The following is an 18,195-nucleotide window of genomic DNA, read 5'->3' on the forward strand; positions in this document are numbered from 1 at the left end:
ACTGTTGCCTAATCCAAGGTCATAAAGAATTATGCGTATGTTTCCTTCTAAGAGTTTCATAGATTGGCCTTTATATTTAAGTCTTGGTCTATTTGGAATTGGTTTTTGTAGATGGTGTGAGGTGTGAAGCTTCTTTTCAGTTATTCTTCGACACCTGCTGCCAGGGAAGCTCCTAATTTTAATTACCAGGCTCAGCACAGAGGCAGCAGTCCCCAAACATTTCCATCTGGGTAGCACTGGATAGTTTAAACTACATTCTCTTATGTGATCTCTCTAATAATCAAGTCAGATAATTACCCAATTTTATTTTGTTTTTTTTTTTTAAATGTTTATTTTATTTTTGAGAGAGAGGGAGAGCGAGAGCAAGTAGGGGAGGGACAGAGACAGAGAATCCCAAGCAGGCTCTGTGCTGTCAGCACAGAGCCCGATGCAGGGCTCGAACCCACAAACCGTGAGATCATGACTGGAGCCAAAGTTGGATGCTTAACTGAGTGGGCTGCCCAGGCGCCCCTCCCCAATTTTAGGTGTAAGAATACAGACTTGGAGAAGGTGAGTGAGTTGCTTAAAATCATGTAGGAACCCGAAAGGCAGAGTCAGAATTTGGTACTAGAGGAGATAACCCTGGAAGAGGGGAGAGGGGCGATGGAAATCCTGGGTCATGGTCTCAGTTCTTCCGTTTGTGTTTGTATGAACTTGTACAAGTCAGGTACCTGTTGGGGTCTCAACTGCATCATGGGTGGGCAAGGGAGTTGATCTTGGGTAATTACAATAATACTTTAATGAGCACCTACCACATTCCAGGCTCTGTGCAGGCCGCTTTAAGTATACCACCTCTAATATTTCCAATAACCTTACCTAGGCAGGCAACTCTTCCTTTCCCAGAAGAGAAAATGAAAACTGTGCAGTCAGTACCTGAGAACACAGTCTGGAAGTGTCAAGGCTGGACAGAGAACCCAGCCTGTTTCCTCTCTGCTACCTACCCTTCCTGAGTCTGTGTGCTTATCTGTAAAGGTTAATTAACATTCCTTCCTCCTACGATTGCTGTGAGCAATGTGGGCAGAGCCCTTCATTCGTGGGCTGAATCCTTACTGGGCACTTACAAGACGCTAAAGCCAGCTGTAGGTGAGGATAGAACAGAAAACAAGACAAAATCCCTGCTCTCATGGAGTTGACATTCTAGAAGGGGGAAGGGAAACAGAACAGGGAAAGAAATTTACACACACACATCAGGTAGTATCAGACAGTGATGAGTGCTAACAGAAAACAGCGGGTGGCAGTGGAGTGAAAGCAGCCAGGAAGCCATCAGGTGACTCATGCACAGAGGACTGAATGATCCAAAGGAGGCAGAGAGGGAAATCTGGGGGCAGACTGTCCAAGTAGAGGTTATGGGACTAGGTTAGTGCAAGAAGCTTCTCTGTACTTCCACTACGTGCCAGCAACTGCTTTGGGCAGAGTGTTCAGAAATGAATCCAGTCCAGTGGTCCAAGTGCTCGCTGTGAGGGAGGAGACAACACAGAGCAGATCATTTCTTGGCCGATGAATGGGTGCATCTAATTACGAGGCGAAACATTAATTAAAAAAATTTTTTTTAAGTTTTATTTATTTTTTAAGAAATTTTTAAATATTTATTTTTGAGAGAGAGAGAGAGAGAGAGAGAGAGCAAGCAAGTGGGGGAGGGGCAGCAAGAGAGGGAGACAGAGAATCCGAAGCAGGCTCCAGGCTCTGAGCTGTCAACATAGAGCCCTTTGCGGGGCTCCAACCAAGAGATCATGACCTGAGCCGAAGTTGGATGCTTAAACGACTGAGCCACCCAGGTGCCCCTTAAGTTTTATTTATTTATTAAGAGAGAGAGAGAGAGAGAGAGAGAGAGAGAGAGAGAGAGAGAGAGAGAGAGAAAGCAGGGAAGGGGCAGAGAGAGGGAGAGGGAGAGAGAGAGAATCCCAAGCAGGCAGGCTCCAAGCCCGATGCAGGGCTCAAACTCATGAACCGTGGGATCGTGACCCAAGCCGAAATCAAGAGTAGGACGTCTAACCGACTGAGTCACCCAGGTGCCTCTGAAACATTAATTTTACCCATGTTTTTGCAAACGTGTCCTGCAGGCGCGGAGACCTCACCGTAAGAGATCACCAACGGGACCAGGTTAGGGCTCCCTGTTAATTTTTCCTTCACAGCCACTGGGCCCCTGTGGTTTCGATCCCCCCTCCAGGCACCAGGGTGCGCTGTATCTTCTCTTGGTGCCGGCTGACGACGATGCCGCGCTCTCCCCACTTCTTGCTGAGCCGCACTTCCGGCGGCAAGCGGAAGCGGGGACTCGCAGCCGCCGGAGCCGGAGGCATGGCGGGGGCGGGGCTGGGGGAGGCGCGTGCCGAGCAGGCCGGGGGGTCCGTCTCCCCGGCCCTTTGAACCCGGAGCGTACAGGTGAGGACCTCTCCTTTCTTGGCTCAGCCCCCAAGCCCGTCAGGCCCTTCCCGAGGCCTCCCCGGCTTCCCGCCGCGGGGCGGCCCCCTCCCTGCCAGACGCCGAGGCTCCGCGGCCCCCGCCCTCCCTGAGCGGTCTCTTCCCATTGAGGCCCCGCCCCGGGCTTCTCTTTCCGGGGGCGCCCCCTTGGGTGTGTGTGCCCGCCCCTCGGTATCCCCTTACCGTTTTTGGAAGCTGTCACGAGGAATTGAGGGGGGGGGGGTTGAACCGGCCCCCGTGGGGAAGCCGAGACGCAGCAGAGGAAAAGGACAGGTCTAGTGCTCCTCGACGAGCTAGTGGCCCGATCCAGCCAGGCTTTCTTCTCGTTCCATAAAAAACGTGCCGAACGCACACGAAGGGCCAGCCCCATCGGTAGGCTCTGAGAAAACTTCGGTGACTGGTGTGGACGTGGTTGCTTCCTATCCGGGGGGTACCGTTTAGTGGGGGGAGTAAATTATTAAACGCACAACCCTGCAAGTACAAGTGCGTATTCAAGTCGTGGCCGTTACTGTGGAGAAGACAAAAAATAAACGGGGAGCCCTGTGTTGGAGAGAATGGTCAGGGAAGACTTCCTGGAGGAGATGGCAGTTAGGCTGCAACTTGAGAAGTTATGGCAAGGGCCTGGGGAAAGACGTTCTAGGCAGAGGGAACAGCACCTGTGGATACCTGAGTTGGCAAAGAGCTTGGCGTGAGGCAGGTCCAACGTGCAGGAGATGAAGCTTGAGAGGTGTCAAGCTCTTGAGTAGTGTGATGGACGTGCAGAACACCCACCACCTAGTGCCACAGAAAGGAGTAAAATGCAGGGACAGAGTTGCAAGCGTGGTAAGTGCCGTGAAGGAGAGGTGTGGCCAGTAAGTATTTTAGCTAATGGGGAGTCGAAGGAAGACTCCTCTGAGGAAGTGATTATGAGGCTGATGGCTGAATTGGGAGTTAACTCAGCAAAGGAAGGAGGAGAGCTTTTTTAGGTTTGGTTAACAGCAGGTGCCAAGCTTCCGAGACAGGAGGTAGGGTCCCTCTTGAAGAAAATAAATGGTTAGAGTTAACGGGAAAAGATGAGGCCGGAGAGGCAGAGCTGAGACCTTTGAGCACCTGGTTGGCATGTTGAGGGCTTGATTCTTCTCTTTAAGAGCAGTGGGGAGATACTGACCTGTATTAGTCCACAGGGGAAAGGACGCGGTCACCAAAGCATTTTGGAAAGGTCACTCTGGCTGTTGAAAGGAGTGGATTTAGGTAGGAAGCTGGTGCAGTAACGCAGACGTGAAAGTGTAAAAGTTCGGAGAAGGGTGCCGGCAGCTTGTGACAGGAGTAAGTGGAAGATTAGAGAGGACTGTTTAGAGGGTAGAATCTCCAGAGTTTGGTGACTGATCAGGGGGCTGAAGGAAAGAGGGATCAAGGAAGACTGTCAGGTTTCTGGTTCCTGCTAGCTGGAGAGTTGCTAGGCCATTCATTCACTGGCCTAAGGGAGCTGGGAGAGGGCCAGATTTTAGGACACTCGTAAGTTCCTCTCTTTTTTCGTAAGTCTCACCCTGACTAGAGGGGACTTTCATTACATACTTTTTCTATAGTGTTTGAGTTTTTATGAGCGTGTACTTTCATAATCAGAACAGTCAGGGAACAAATTGAAAAAGCCTTGAAAAACTCCATGTCTCTCAAAATCACAGTTGTGTGATATAAAATTGTGTGTGTGTGTGTGTGTGTGTGTGTGTGTGTACGTACAGAGAGGGAGAGAGAGAGAGAGCATGCACGCTGAGGGAAGGAAATTCAGTGACGATTTCCTGTACGATTTGGAGCTGAAGCCAACAGGTCATCAGCTCCACTCACCCCACCCCTTCACACCCATCACCCCAGTTACTGGTGTCTTTCTCTTAAAAAGACAAATCAGAGAGGGGCGCCTGGGTCGCTCAGTCAAGCATCTGACTTGGGCTGAGGTCATGATCTCGTGGTTTGTGAGTTCAAGCCCCACATCGGGCTGTCTGCTGTCAGCATGGAGCCTGCTTTGGATCATCTGTCCCCCTCTCTCTCTGCCTGTACCCCACTCGTTCTGTCTCTCAAAAAAAAAATATATATATGTGTGTGTGTGTGTATATATATATATATATATATACATATAAGACAAATCAGAGAATTTCAGATGGGACTATGCAAAATGTATCCCAATTTTCTTAGAATTAAGCATCTGTTTTGCTTAATATGATCAGTGGCTCTTAGCTGAGCAACTCTAGTATGCACTTTATCCGACTCAGCAGTTCGTCTGTTAGATGGTGTCTGGTCCCTATTCCTCCTGTTCCTGGGCTTCGTCTGCCTTTCTCATCCCGGTCTGGTCTCCCTCTGACTCCAACCCAGTCTTAGGTTGGCAGGATTGCCCTTGGCAGAGATTGAGTGAAGCAGTTTTGTATGCTGTTTGGTATTTTAAAATGCTTCAACCTTAATACTGTGTTTTTAAGGCTGAATCAGAGTAGCCACATCAATAATGTCACTGTTACAAGGAGTAGCTGTGTGTGACTTAATACCGTATTGTTGTCAGCTGTGGAGGATTTTGCTTACTTGATCATGCCAAGGGTCTTTGAGAAAACTTATGAGATTGCTTTTAACCTCCCACCGCTTCTTCCAAGCATCTGTTATTAAGTTTGTATCTTATTGGCCGTGCACATTCTGTAACTGATTGTGTTTTCCTTTTTGCTCTGGCTGCTGAGAAAATCAGGGCCAAATGAGACGGTTGGCAGTGCTGCAGGTCCGTGTGGTGTGCCTTTCTGCGTACGTCTGGCTTCGTCTTATTGTCCTACTTTAGTTTTCTCTTCACAATTATTTTCTGATTAAAAATTCTGAGTACAAGTAATACTTTGAATATATGTAATCTTTAAAGAATGACAGTACAGTGAGTGCTGATTTAGGAAAAAAATGTAACCTTGGAGTTGCCAGTGTGTCCCAACCCGTATCCAGTTTCTTAATTTTCTCAGGTAACCACTGTTCTAATTTTATAATACCTTTGCTTTTGATATTTGTGTTCCATATCTATTGATGGCTTTTATTTATTTATTTATTTATTTATTTTTTAATTTTTTTTTTAATGTTTACTTTATTTTTGAGACAGAGAGCATGAATGGGGGAGGGCAGAGAGAGAGGGAGACACAGAACCGGAAGCAGGCTCCAGGCTCTGAGCCATCAGCCCAGAGCCCGACGCAGGGTTCGAACTCACGGACCGCGAAATCGTGACCTGGCTGAAGTCGGACGCTTAACCGACTGAGCCACCCAGGTGCCCCTATTGATGGCTTTTAAACTAGAAATTGTTTGAAGCTTATGTAAAGAGAAACACACGAAATACTCTGCTGCTTGCTGTTTTCATTCATCATTGTGTTCTGAGATTCATTTAGGTTGTTATGTGTAGCTAACATTAATTAGCTAAGCATTAATTTCTTGCTTCATGAGATTCCACTGCATGAATATGCCTGGAAGAATTTATCTAGTCTTCTGTCGCTGGGCATTTGGAGTGTCGTCAGTTCGGTCCTGCTGCAGACATTCTTGTTATTTACGTGCAGATATTTCTGTAGATCAGGGTTTCTCATCCTTAGCACTATTGACCTCTTGGTCCAAATGTGGGGGCCTGGCCTGTTTACTTGGCAGCATCCCTGGCTTCTGTTTGGTGGACACTCATAACACCCCTCCTTCCCAAGTTAGGACAACCAGCCATTGTCTTCAGATGCTACAGTTGCTCCAGTTAGGAACCAGTGCCCAAGATCAGTGGTTGGCAGACTTTTTCTGCAAGGGGTCAGATAGTAAGTATTTCAGTCTTGTGGGCCCAGTGGTCTTTGGTCTCAACTAATCATCTATGCCTCTGTAGGACAAAAGCAGCCATAGGTAACCTGTAAATAAATGGGTATGGCTGTGTCCCAATAAAATTTCACTTACAGAAACAGGCAGGCAGACTAGATTTGGCCTGAGGGCATTATGCGCTCTCTTGCTGTAATCTAGATCAGTAGGGAATATATTTTATATCCTCACCCAGTGCGTGTAACTCATATGTATAATTGAAACAAAAGTTTCATGAAATAGTACTTACCCTTACTGTATGTGATACAGTTCGGTGTTTTCTGTTTCGTTCCACTTTTTAAAATGTCTGGTATATCCACTAAATTTATTTCAAAGCCTCATCAATGAGTTGTGACTAACAGTTTGAGAAATTTAGTTTGCTCAGTCATAGAGATATGCACATCTTTCACTGGACCACATAGTATCTATACTTATGTACAGCATTTCAGATCCCTTTTAGAAGGAGGCAGGGTATAAATAAATACCACACTGTGTATATGCTTTTCTTTCTAAAATATAGATTAGGTCAGTCACTCCTGGTTAAAACCCACAATAGCTGGTGTGGCATTGGTGTGGCCTGGCGTGACATGTGAAGTGTTTTCTAGTCTGCCTCCAGTCTGCTTTTCTAAGCTTCTCTTTTATTACTCACTCTGTGCTTCCTGGGCTCTAATCACTTGGAATCTCTATTCCCAAATGTATCACGCCTCTCTCCTTCCAAGTGTATTTCCTCCAAGTGAACGCTCCTCTTTTACTTTGCCTCGTGAATTCTTTACCCTGCAGGGCCCATTTTGAATGTTGTTCCATGCATTCATTTAACCTACTTGTGAGCACTTGCTGTGCCTGGGGTTCTGCCCCAGGTGGTGGTGGGGTTTCAGCAAGGAATTGGGCAGGGTACCTGGGGTCTTGTGTGTGGTGACAGATACTAAAAAGGTAAACAAGGTAATTTAAAAAGTGAGAAGGGCTGAAGAAAACAAAATAGGGTGGAATGACAGTTGGTGTGGATGGGAAGGTAGGGAGAATCTGAGAAGTTGCTGTTTTAGCTGAGATTTGAATGGTGACACAGAGGCAGCTCAGCGCTTCAGAAACTTTCTGCTTCCTTCCGGCTTCCACAGTTTCCCAAGGAATCCACAGATGATTGCATTGTTCCCCTCCAGACAATATATCATTTATCTGGTTGCTTGCAAGATTTCTACTTTGTGTTTCCGTTTTTAAGTTTGACTGTGATGGGTCTGGACATAGATGTCTTTGTGTTTATCACGCTTGGGGTTCTCTGAACTTCTGAATCTTGAGTTTACATCTGTGAGGGTTTGCTTTCGGATTCTCTATTGTCTTCCATTGGTGTATTTGTCTGTCTTTATGCTGGTACCACACTTAAAAAAAAAATTACCTTGGCCTTGTAATATGTTTTGAAATCAGGAAGTCTGAGTCTTCCAACTTTGTTCTTTCACAAAATTGTTTTGGCTGTTTGGGGTGCCTTGAGATCACTTGTGTATTTTAGGATGAATTTTTCTATTTTTGCAAAAAACGCCATTGGGATTTTGATAGGGATGCATTGTGTTTATACATTGCTTTGGGTAGTATGGACATCTTAACAGCCCAGTAAATAGATTTCTTTAATGAATGTGCACTGAATGTTGCTGTTACCACTGAACAACTCTGATGTAGTTCTAGGTTTATTCTCTTGAATATTCCCAACATCTAAGCGTGCTTTGCAGGTGTTCCTAGTGAATCAGGTCCTTCCCTCAAACCTGTTTTTGGACTCAGAAGTGTCAGGACCACTTTCTGACTCTAATCTGAGAAGGAGAATTGCTGATCACTGTCATCTTGGGAGTTCCTGGGTCCAGGGTATAAGGAGGAAAAGCTTTGACTTTCTATACTTCTATACTTTCTATACCTTTCTATATTTGTATTTCGGCCAATTTTGTTTTGTTTTCGTGACTTCTTCACTTTTCCGTGCAGAGATGTGATAATGGATCATCATGTTTCCACCATCAAACCTCGAAGGATCCAGAACCAAAATGTCATTCACCGCCTGGAACGCCGACGGATCAGCTCGGGCAAGGCAGGCACCCACTGGCATCAGGTCCGAGTATTCCACCAGAATGTCTTCCCCAACTTCACGGTCGTCAATGTTGAAAAGCCTCCTTGTTTCTTGCGTAAATTCTCACCTGATGGACGCTACTTTATTGCTTTCTCTTCAGACCAGACGTCTCTCGAGATCTATGAGTACCAGGGCTGCCAGGCAGCCGAGGACCTACTGCAGGGCTATGAGGGGGAGATCCTGTCCAACGGCAATGACCAGCGGTCGGTCAGCATCCGCGGCCGGCTCTTTGAACGCTTCTTCGTCCTGCTGCACATCACCAACGTGGCCGCCAACGGTGAGCACCTGAACCGGGAGTGCAGCCTCTTCACTGACGACTGTCGCTGTGTCATCGTGGGCTCAGCTGCCTACCTCCCGGATGAGCCGCATCCTCCTTTTTACGAAGTGTATCGCAACAGTGAGTCTGTGACCCCCAACCCCCGGTCCCCTCTGGAGGACTATTCCCTCCACATCATTGACCTTCACACCGGCCGCCTATGTGATACGCGCACCTTCAAGTGTGATAAAGTGGTCCTGTCGCACAACCAAGGGCTGTACCTGTACAAAAACATCCTGGCCATCTTGTCAGTGCAGCAGCAGACCATCCACGTCTTCCAGGTGACCCCTGAAGGCACTTTCATTGACGTGAGGACCATCGGCCGCTTCTGCTACGAGGATGACCTCCTCACCGTGTCAGCTGTCTTCCCTGAGGTGCAGCGGGACAGTCAGACGGGCATGGCCAGTCCTTTCCGAGATCCCTTCATCAACTCCCTCAAACACCGGCTGCTGGTGTACTTGTGGCGCCGGGCGGAGCAGGACGGGAGTGCGATGGCCAAGAGGCGCTTCTTCCAGTACTTTGACCAGCTGCGGCAGCTGCGCATGTGGAAAATGCAGCTTCTGGACGAAAACCATCTGTTTATCAAGTACACTAGTGAGGACGTGGTCACCCTGCGGGTCACGGATCCATCACAGGTATGCGGTGCTCTCCTGCTCTTTGCTCCTCCCATCCCCTTGGGAAGAGGGGAACATTTCTGTCTTTGCCTATAGCCAGCCTCTCCGAAATTCGCATTTCATGTAGTCTTGAATTTTTGTTTTCCTAGGCCTCAAACTCAAAGCAACTCCACTTTTCTCTGGCCACGTGTATTCATTTGGACAAATGGAAGCTAAATCTCAAGCCATTGGCATGTGGATAGTCAACTCTGTGATTATTACCCTGATTCTTCTGCAGAGCATTTTCAGTACCCCTGAGATAGAAGCCCAAATGCTACAGGGTCGAAGTTTGGACTGCCTGTGGATAATCCTGCCTTGATTTTGTGAGGCTGTGATTAGTGGTCCGACTGCTTTAGTTCTAGGAATGAGAATGAGCCCACCATACCAGGAACATTTTCTAAAAATTTAGCCTCTCTTTCCTGCCCAGATGGTTAATGTCAGTATACTTCTTCATAAAGCCTTTAGAAGGTAACTAATAGGTAAGCTCATCTGGCAGTTAAGTTTTATGACTTTACTCCGACCTTGCCCATGCATAGATTGTAGGGCAGTGAAAAGATTAAAAGGAAGCCAGAGTTTCTTATCCCCCACGTGAATCATCAGGACTTCCAAGTATTAGGGTTTTTCACTTTGGATAAAAGATCTCTTTAGGGGAGATAGCTATTTCTCAGATGAGAATAAAATGGTGTTAAGGGCACGGAAAGCTGTAAGACTCTTGGGTTGAAACACCATGTTGAAATTCAGGGTATTTTGGGCATTTCTCTTTGAGAGGCTCTCCACTTTAGTGTTGATCAAGTAAGATACCTACCTTTCTATACCTTTGCCCCCCTGTTCTATTTCCAGAATCTCTCCTTAGATAGGAGTTTGGGAATTGAGAATAGAGAGCAAACCAGTAAACCACAAAGGGGGCTGAGTCTGGTATCTCCCACTGACTTGCAGTTGCTTCTATCATAGGAGAGACTGTACAGGGCATTGTTTCCTGAGACCTTACCAGGCATCCATGGTAAAATGTTTTCCAGTATTTTTCTTCTGAATCATAGCCTGTGTATTCTTCAAGGTGGCGGGGAGGGGGAGCGGTGAGTAATAACGGTTGGATGTTACTTTTTCTGGATTCTTCTTCTTCCCTATTAATGATGAAGTCACCCGTTGAGCATCACGAAGGAGCATCTAGTGTATCTTATGTGTCATGGGGGGTTGGCAGTGAAGCCCTTGACTTCTGTACCCTTCTGTCTTGTATTTCCAAGTCTGCCCTGGAGGCAAGCCTAGTAAAGGTTTGTGTAATTTTATATTCATATAATTGTGATGGATCCTGGTGAAGTCCTGAAATGATCCAAATGTTGTCCACGTATATAGAAAGGACATGACTCAATCTTTTATTTAGGTTTGAGCTATAATTACCTTTTTCTTTTGGAAGGACTAAGTCATCTGTGGTAGCTGCATTTGAGATTATCCTTCTTCCCTTTGCTAAAAAACATGACCTACTTATTTCCGGTAGCTGTAATAAATTGTAGCTAGAATCAGTACTGGAGCTCGGTGTTTTGCTGACAGAGGTTGTAACTTTAAACCCAGTTTGCCCTAGTTGTCCTCCCACCTCCTTCCCCAGTTTAATTTGATAGGTTTCAATAAAGTTAATGAGTAAAAGGCACATGTACACACAAAGCCTTGCTAATATTATGGGTATTATTCTCAGGTTACCCTCCAACCTCTTTAATTTACAGCCGTATTTAATTTCCAGGTGACCGAAAAAGTCATGTAATGAAAACTCTGGAAGGACTAATGACTAGTAAAACAGGTGGGCCACGTGGCTCCAGGAATTGGTGATGGAGACTTAAAGTCAGTCATAGGAGGGGGAGTACTAATCCTAATGTTCTGAAAACTTCTAGAGTCCTGTTGGAAGCCTGCAGATTGATTCACACTGCCACATTCATTGTGACAAAACGCAGGGATTCCTGGAGCTTCCTTGTTAGGCAGAGCAGAGAGCACTGGTTGTTTAAAGGAAGAGGGCCTGTCCCCCAGAGGCCCATTCAGAGAAAGCAGTAACCCTGCCACCTGTGGCATTTGAATGCTTTTCAGATGTCCCCTCTGATCTTAATTGCTACAGATCTCAAATGTGTCTTACAAATGCTCTTGGCTGAAAGAACACTTGTGAAGGAAGGAATGGAAACCGCGACTCTGATTTTCCATTTGTTCAGTGGCAGTTCCCTGCTTGGTGACCACTTGCCGGGGCAGTTTTAGGACGCAGTGTACTTAAGGTGTCTCGCTGCATGTTAGAAATCTTAAGAGGGAAAATAAATGCCCCTGAATTGAACTTTCAACTGTACGTATACAAGAGAAAATAATTTGCCAACAGGCAGCTACAGGCTACCAATTACTTTCTCAGCAGGAGGGAGAATTAAATCTGGCATTTTAAAAAAGTGCTTTTTATTTCAGGGTGGGTTGGAGAGCAAGTCAGGAATAATTACTAGGAAGGAAAAATGTTGAATTTGCAGTCTTAAATGAAAGATTGAAAACCTTTCTACACACGTACGTGGGCCAGCTCGGTAATTCTAGCAGCAGATCCAGTGGTAAATCCGGCGACACTGGCCATGACTGATGGCCCTGGACTGATCAAGTCCACCGAGGCCTCCTCCTTTCCCAGAACCACGTGCAGCCACGTTGCTGTGCTAGTGCAGGAGTGGAAGGGTTCGCTTGTTTTCCTTGGGTAGTTTGAATTTTCAGCCAAGTGAGAAGTTTCCAAGGCATGGCCTCATACCCGCTGTCTCAAAGCTCTCTCTGTTCTTCTGCAGGCATCTTTCTTTGTGGTGTACAATATGGTGACAACAGAAGTGATTGCTGTGTTTGAGAATACATCCGATGAGCTTTTAGAGCTCTTTGAGAACTTCTGTGACCTCTTCCGTAACGCCACCCTGCACAGTGAAGTCCAGTTTCCCTGCTCAGCTTCTAGCAACAATTTTGCAAGGCAGATCCAGCGCCGGTAAGCTCTTTCAGGCTTAACAGGCTTAATCTCTCTAGACAATTCACTGGTGTTAGGCCAGTAGTTGCTTCCTCCAAAAAACTCTCCCTGTATTCTCTCCGCCCACCTTGGTTTGTTAGGTCTGCCTGTGGTAAACCCTTGGGTCACCCTGACCTTTTCCTTTCTATCTCCCAGCACCTGTGGAATTACTAGTACACTGTCCGTGATTCCTCCCAGACTGTATGTGAGCTACGGAAAGATCGAGACTGTGTCTTTACTATTTATTGCTGTGTTCTCATGAATACGTTTATTATATGTATTGCATTTAAGTATTTGTGGAGTGATACGACTTAAGGAAATAATTTTAGAACTTCTGGTTAAACAGGATACGATGTGTTGAACACATGCATTTATCTCTGCTTCATCCCCAAATCCTATTAAAGTGACAAAAAGAAGTAAAAGGTGTAACTTTAACAAAAACAAAGAGAATGGGAAAGGAGAGACATGAGAGGCAGGAGATGATTGGCGACGGGATAGGAATCAGTGTTGGGAGCTGAGAAGCTAACTGATGAGTGGTGACTGACTTGACACACTTCAGAGAACAGAAACAAGACTGCAGAGCTTAGCCATCAAAAAACAAGTTGCCTTGCACCAGAGAACTCTGGAAAGGGTCAGAGAATTGGAGGCCCTAGGTACCTCTGAAGATACCTGTAATGTGGGCTTAAACTCAGGGGATTGGGTGAAGTTCTTGCAAGGAGCAATCAGAGGGCTCCTGGTGGCTCAGTCGGGTAAGCGTCCTACTCTTGGTTTAGGCTCAGGTCATGATCTCACGGTGCATGAGATTGAGCCCCACGTTGGGCTCTGTGCTGACAGTGTGGAGCCTGCTTGGGATTCTCTTTCCTTGTTTCTCTGCCCCTCACCTGCTTGTGTGTGCTCTCTCTCCCTCAAAATAAATAAGTAAACTTAAAAAAAATTAAAAAAAAAAAAGGAGCAATCAGGCCCTTTAGCCCCTTTCTCTAAGCCTACTTAGCCAATTGACTGTGTCTTCTCCATCTCCGCAGAAGGCTGGAGGTTCAGTCTCCTGAGAAACTGAACCATGTAGGCCCTGGTTTCATGTTCGTGAGGCATAGCTGAGAGTAGGGATGAGATTGTCATGCTAAAAACAAGAATTGAATGAAAGCCAACAAACTGAAAGGTAAGATATGACAGCCAGGCTTATACTCCTTATGCAGGAGATTAGAGATTTTTCACTAGGGAAACTGACCAACCCAAAGAAGAGACCTTCAGATACTGACACTTACAAACACCTAGGTCACCCTAAATTAATACCCCCCCCCCCCCCATCATCAGACAGGGTTTTCTCTGAACCAGAGCTTCTGATATAATTATCTGAGTACAACATTATTGTGAAATGAATGGTTACTGTGGGTCAAGGGCCCAAGCTGAATCCTACTCTAGTCAGTGCCTCATTGGATGCCACTTTAAATTGTTCCCCCAACCTTGGCCAGTTAGGGAAAAGATCTGCTTTAGGTTTCAAGATAGATCACACTGGAGTGAACAGAAGAATCAGAATAAGCATAACTGCCACTAGGAAAAATGAGCAGAGTAGGTACATTAATGCAGTGGCATCATCTTTATATAAAAGGATAGTAATCAACTAGAAATGGGTATTGGTTTTCAGACAGCTAACTTGCCTTTTCCTTTTTCTCTGGTTCTCACAAATTTTCTGCCTTCTAAGCATTTCTGTTCAGTTATGGAAGGATATTTGGAGACAGAATGTGGCTCAGATTGTGGTTTTTTCTTTTTGGAACAAATTTCCTTCTTTTAAAATTAACTTTAAAATTAGGCAGATCATTATCAACTAATTACAAAGCTGGGTACAGCTGGCTGAGTCAAAACATCAAAAGAAGTCACTGGAAAGAAGGTAAACTCCCATGAGGGCAGGGATTTTTGTCTGTTTCATTCACTGTCATATCCATAGTACCTAGGCCAGTGTCTTTCATGTGGGAGAAGCTTATTAGGTATTTGTTGAGTGAATGAAGTCACCCAGTAATTATAGGAAGCTATGTTTTGTGTTGTTTTTTTAATTATTTCAGAATGCATCTGGAATTAAGTGAAATTTTAAGAAGTCCCAGGAGAAATAAAGTTTGAAGAGAAAGGTGGTGTTCTAGCTTTGTGATTCTCAAAATGTTGGATCATACCACCAAAAGATGTTGAACAACTGTAGATGTCCTTACATATTAATTTTTAAGTTGATCTTAACATTTTTTTGCTATTAAATTTGAATAATTGCAGAAGATGCAATTTTCAGTGTATATTAAATATTCGTTTTTAAAAATATTATAAGCTTTTTCCCCCCAGCTTTATTGAGATACAATTAGCATATAACATCGTATACGTTTATGGTGTATAACGTAACACTTTTGAACATAGCCAGGGAAACCTAGTTGCAATAGTAATTTGGTGTTAGTATTTGATATAAAAAGTAGAGAGCAAATTATTCCCATACTGTTTGAAATTTCACATTGTTTCTTCTTGTCTTCAAATTCGTATTTGTATCCTAATATAACATTTTATATGAATTGTATCCTAATATATCCTAATATATATTCCTAATAGATCCTAATATATTTTGTTAGCCATCTTATGCTTTGCTGCATTGAAAGTACAATGTGTATATAAATTGGAATCATTTTTCATTTCGTGTGAACACATGACTCTAAATGCTCAATTTTACAGTCTCCAGTAATCTTTTGGTAAAAAATAAGTGAAAGTGGATCCATTATAGGTTAGAGCAAATGTTCAAGAAAAAAAGGAGGTGGGGCGCCTGGGTGGCTCAGTAGGTTAAGCGCTGGACTTCGGCTCAGGTCATGGTCTCACAGTTTGTGAGTTTGAGCCCCATGTCGGGCTCTGTGCTGACAGCTCAGAGCCTGGAGTCTGCTTCGGATTCTGCGTCTCCTTCTCTTGCTGTGCCCCTTTCTCATTTATGCTCTGTCTCTCTTTCTCTCAATAAATAAAAAAACATTAAAAAAAAAAGAAAAAAAGGAGGGGAACACTGAGGATCATGAGTTACTTAAGGAAAATCTTTAGACCAAAATAAAACAGTAAAGAATAAAGGAGCAGTATTGCAATCACTGAAATCATTGAAGCTATAAAAAAGGAAACATTCCTAAAACAGAAATGTAAACTTTTTTAGGTATAGTTGAGAGAGGAGAATAAACAGATAAAAGTAGGAAAATGGGAGAGAAACGATGAAAAGGAATTGCAGAATTTGCCCAGGAGGCCCAACATCTGGTTATTTGCAGAGGGTGGGTGGAGAAAATGACGAGAGGAAATAGTGTAAGACAGTTTCCCAGTAGTGAAGACAGTTTCCCAACTTCCAGGTTGGCAGGACCTTTCAGTGATGTGCTGGGGCTGGCTTGTACTGGCTCACGAGGGCCAGTTGTTAAACATGGCAGGGATTTTTTGCAAGCTATTGCTAAACGTGGTGATTATTAAAAATTAGTTATTTCCTAACTATTTTACTATTATTTATGGTCTTGAGTGTATTTGTGTCTATCTCCTCTGTGTGGTGAAAATACTGTATATTCTCTCTCTCTGTATATATATATATATATATATATATAAATAATATATATATTTTATATATATATAAAATACTGTATATTCTCTCTATATATACATACATATATATATATGTGTGTATATATATATATATATATATATATACACTCTCTACTGAAAATCTGCTGCTGCTCATCTTTCGACAATGCCACATTCAGTGATGTCACGTTGGTAGCTTGAAACTGACCACAGCAGTAGGATTTACAGCACAGAAATTGGCAAGCGCTGCAAATCATGGCTTCTTTCCCCAGATGAATACTTCTTAAGTCTTTATTAGTGTATCACCAGCTCCATCAAGTACCCAATGGAAAAAAGACCTGTATGGAGGCATACCATCATGAAAATTTGGAACATTGAGGCCAAAGAGAAAATTGTAAAAACTTTCAGAAAGAACATACATTTCACATGTTAAAAAATAAGTTAGCAGAATGGTATTGCGTTTATCAATAATAACACCGAAAGCTTGAAGCCATTAAAATCATGCCTTCAGAAGTCTGTGGAAGAAAATGATACCGAGTCTAGAATTTTCTATCCAGTAGGGTGGAACAAAGATTTTTTCAGACATGTAAGTTCTTGAAAAATTACTTCTCATGTACCTGTTCTAAGGAAGCCTCTGGAAGATGTGTTTTCCACATAAAACACAAAAGCATGGTACAGGAAATAGTCTGAAACCAGAGAGAAGCACAGAGCTCTCTGAAGATGACGGTAAAAGGGAAGTTCTGGGGTGGCAGAACACCAGGTGGGCCAGCTGGAGGAGGCAGGAGGGTGGAGGTTTCCAAGAGGCAAGTGTCCAGGGCAAGATTGTAATTGTTAGGAGGTCTGGTGGGTTTGAGTGGATCAAGAAGAGATTGTTAGCTCTGTTCCAGTAGACTTGTCAATGTGGGCCTCACGAGGGTGATAGCTGAGCAGAGCTTTTGAAGGAGGTCAGGGAGCAGGCCATGTGGATACTGGGGGGCACATTATCCCCCAAAAAGGTAGTGTCGTTCTGAAGGTCCTGAGGTGGGTCTCATGCATTTGAGGAACACCGGGGAGGCCAGAGTGGCTGGGCTGGGGTGAGAAGAAGCCCAGTAGTTGGAGACGGTGTCAGAGGTGGGGCCAGACACCTGAGGCTGTTCTGAGGCTTTGGCTATAACTGCAGATGAGATTGTGTAGCATTTGAGCAGAGGAGTGACGCATTCTCACTTGTTATTTTACCAGGGTCACTCTGACTGCTGTGTTGGAATAGACTGTAGGAGGGTGGGGTAGACGCAGGGACCCCAGTTAGGAGCCTGGTGCAAGGATTCGCTAAATATGTCTCCTGCCACAGGGAATATATATTTATATATTTACGCACCTAGAAGCATGCCTGGCGTATACTAGGCTGTTGGTAATTATCTGTTGATTGAATAACATTGGCTTGGATCAGGGTGGGAACAGTTAACCCTTGAACAACATGGGCTTGAACTGCATGGGTCCACTTACATGTGGACTGTTTACAGTAAATACAGAACCGTAAATGTATTTTCCTCATGATTTATTTTCTTAACATTTTCTTTTCTCTAGCTTATTTTATTGTAAGAATACAGTTTATAACACGTGTAACATACAAAATATGTGTTAATCTCCTGTTTGTTTTCTGCTGGTAAGGCTTCTAGTCAGCGCTAGGCTATTAAGTTTTTGAGGAGTCAAAAGTTGCATGCAGAGTTCTGACTGTGGGAGAGGTTGGTACTCCTGACCCTGCGATGTTCATGGGTCAGCTGTGATTGTGTGCTCAACGTATTTTGAAAATAGAACCCTAAAGATTAGTGGAGGATGGGGTTTGGGCCGTGGAAAGAGCAAAGTCAAAGACGATTGTTAACGTTTTTGTCTTGCAAAAGAGAGTTACTCTCAAACTGTGATGGTGAAGCTGTGGGTGAGGTTCAGGGGAGAAGGTTGGAGGTTCTGTAAGTGGAGAGGTCTGGTAGTTTCTCAGGAAGAAGTGTCAGATGCTTCTGCCAGGGCAGGTCTGTATCTCCTGAGAGATAAATCAGCTACTGGAGTTAGCAGCATGGAGGTCATCGGTGAGCTCCATGAGAGTGGCTTCAGTGGGATGGTGGGGAAAGCCTCTCTGGGGTGGGTTTAAGGAAGAGTGGGAAGAGAAGGCTTGGAGACAGTACCGTAAGAAGTGTTCTGAGAGTTTTGTTGTCAGGGAGGGCTGGAAGATGGTGCCTGCACTGGAGGGGGTGAGTGGTGGTGCTTTTATTATTTTGTGACTGAGGCGGGGGGAAGTGGCGTGTTTGTGTGCAGATGAGACTGTGTAGCTGGGGGG

At 44.6% G+C, this 18,195-nt stretch overlaps 1 protein-coding gene across 5 annotated transcripts in view; it reads left to right on the plus strand.

The window, feature by feature from the left end:
* The first annotated feature begins 2,291 nt into the window (after nucleotides 1-2,291).
* Nucleotides 2,292-18,195, plus strand: part of DET1 (DET1 partner of COP1 E3 ubiquitin ligase) — a 57,125-nt gene continuing 41,221 nt past the window's right edge. For 4 of the 5 annotated variants that reach the window (XM_043554717.1, XM_043554718.1, XM_043554719.1 and 1 more), the window contains exons 1-3: nucleotides 2,292-2,418; nucleotides 8,224-9,316; nucleotides 12,118-12,305. In XM_043554717.1, the coding sequence (XP_043410652.1) occupies nucleotides 8,234-9,316; nucleotides 12,118-12,305 (1,271 nt within the window). In that variant the 5' untranslated portion in view covers nucleotides 2,292-2,418; nucleotides 8,224-8,233. Of the gene's footprint in view, nucleotides 2,419-6,151; nucleotides 6,231-8,223; nucleotides 9,317-12,117; nucleotides 12,306-18,195 lie in introns of those variants that run through there. The other variant, XM_043554716.1, reaches the window with a different exon arrangement.

This window comes from Prionailurus bengalensis, chromosome B3 (genome assembly GCF_016509475.1).
Source record: "Prionailurus bengalensis isolate Pbe53 chromosome B3, Fcat_Pben_1.1_paternal_pri, whole genome shotgun sequence".
Taxonomy (NCBI): Eukaryota; Metazoa; Chordata; class Mammalia; order Carnivora; family Felidae; genus Prionailurus; species Prionailurus bengalensis.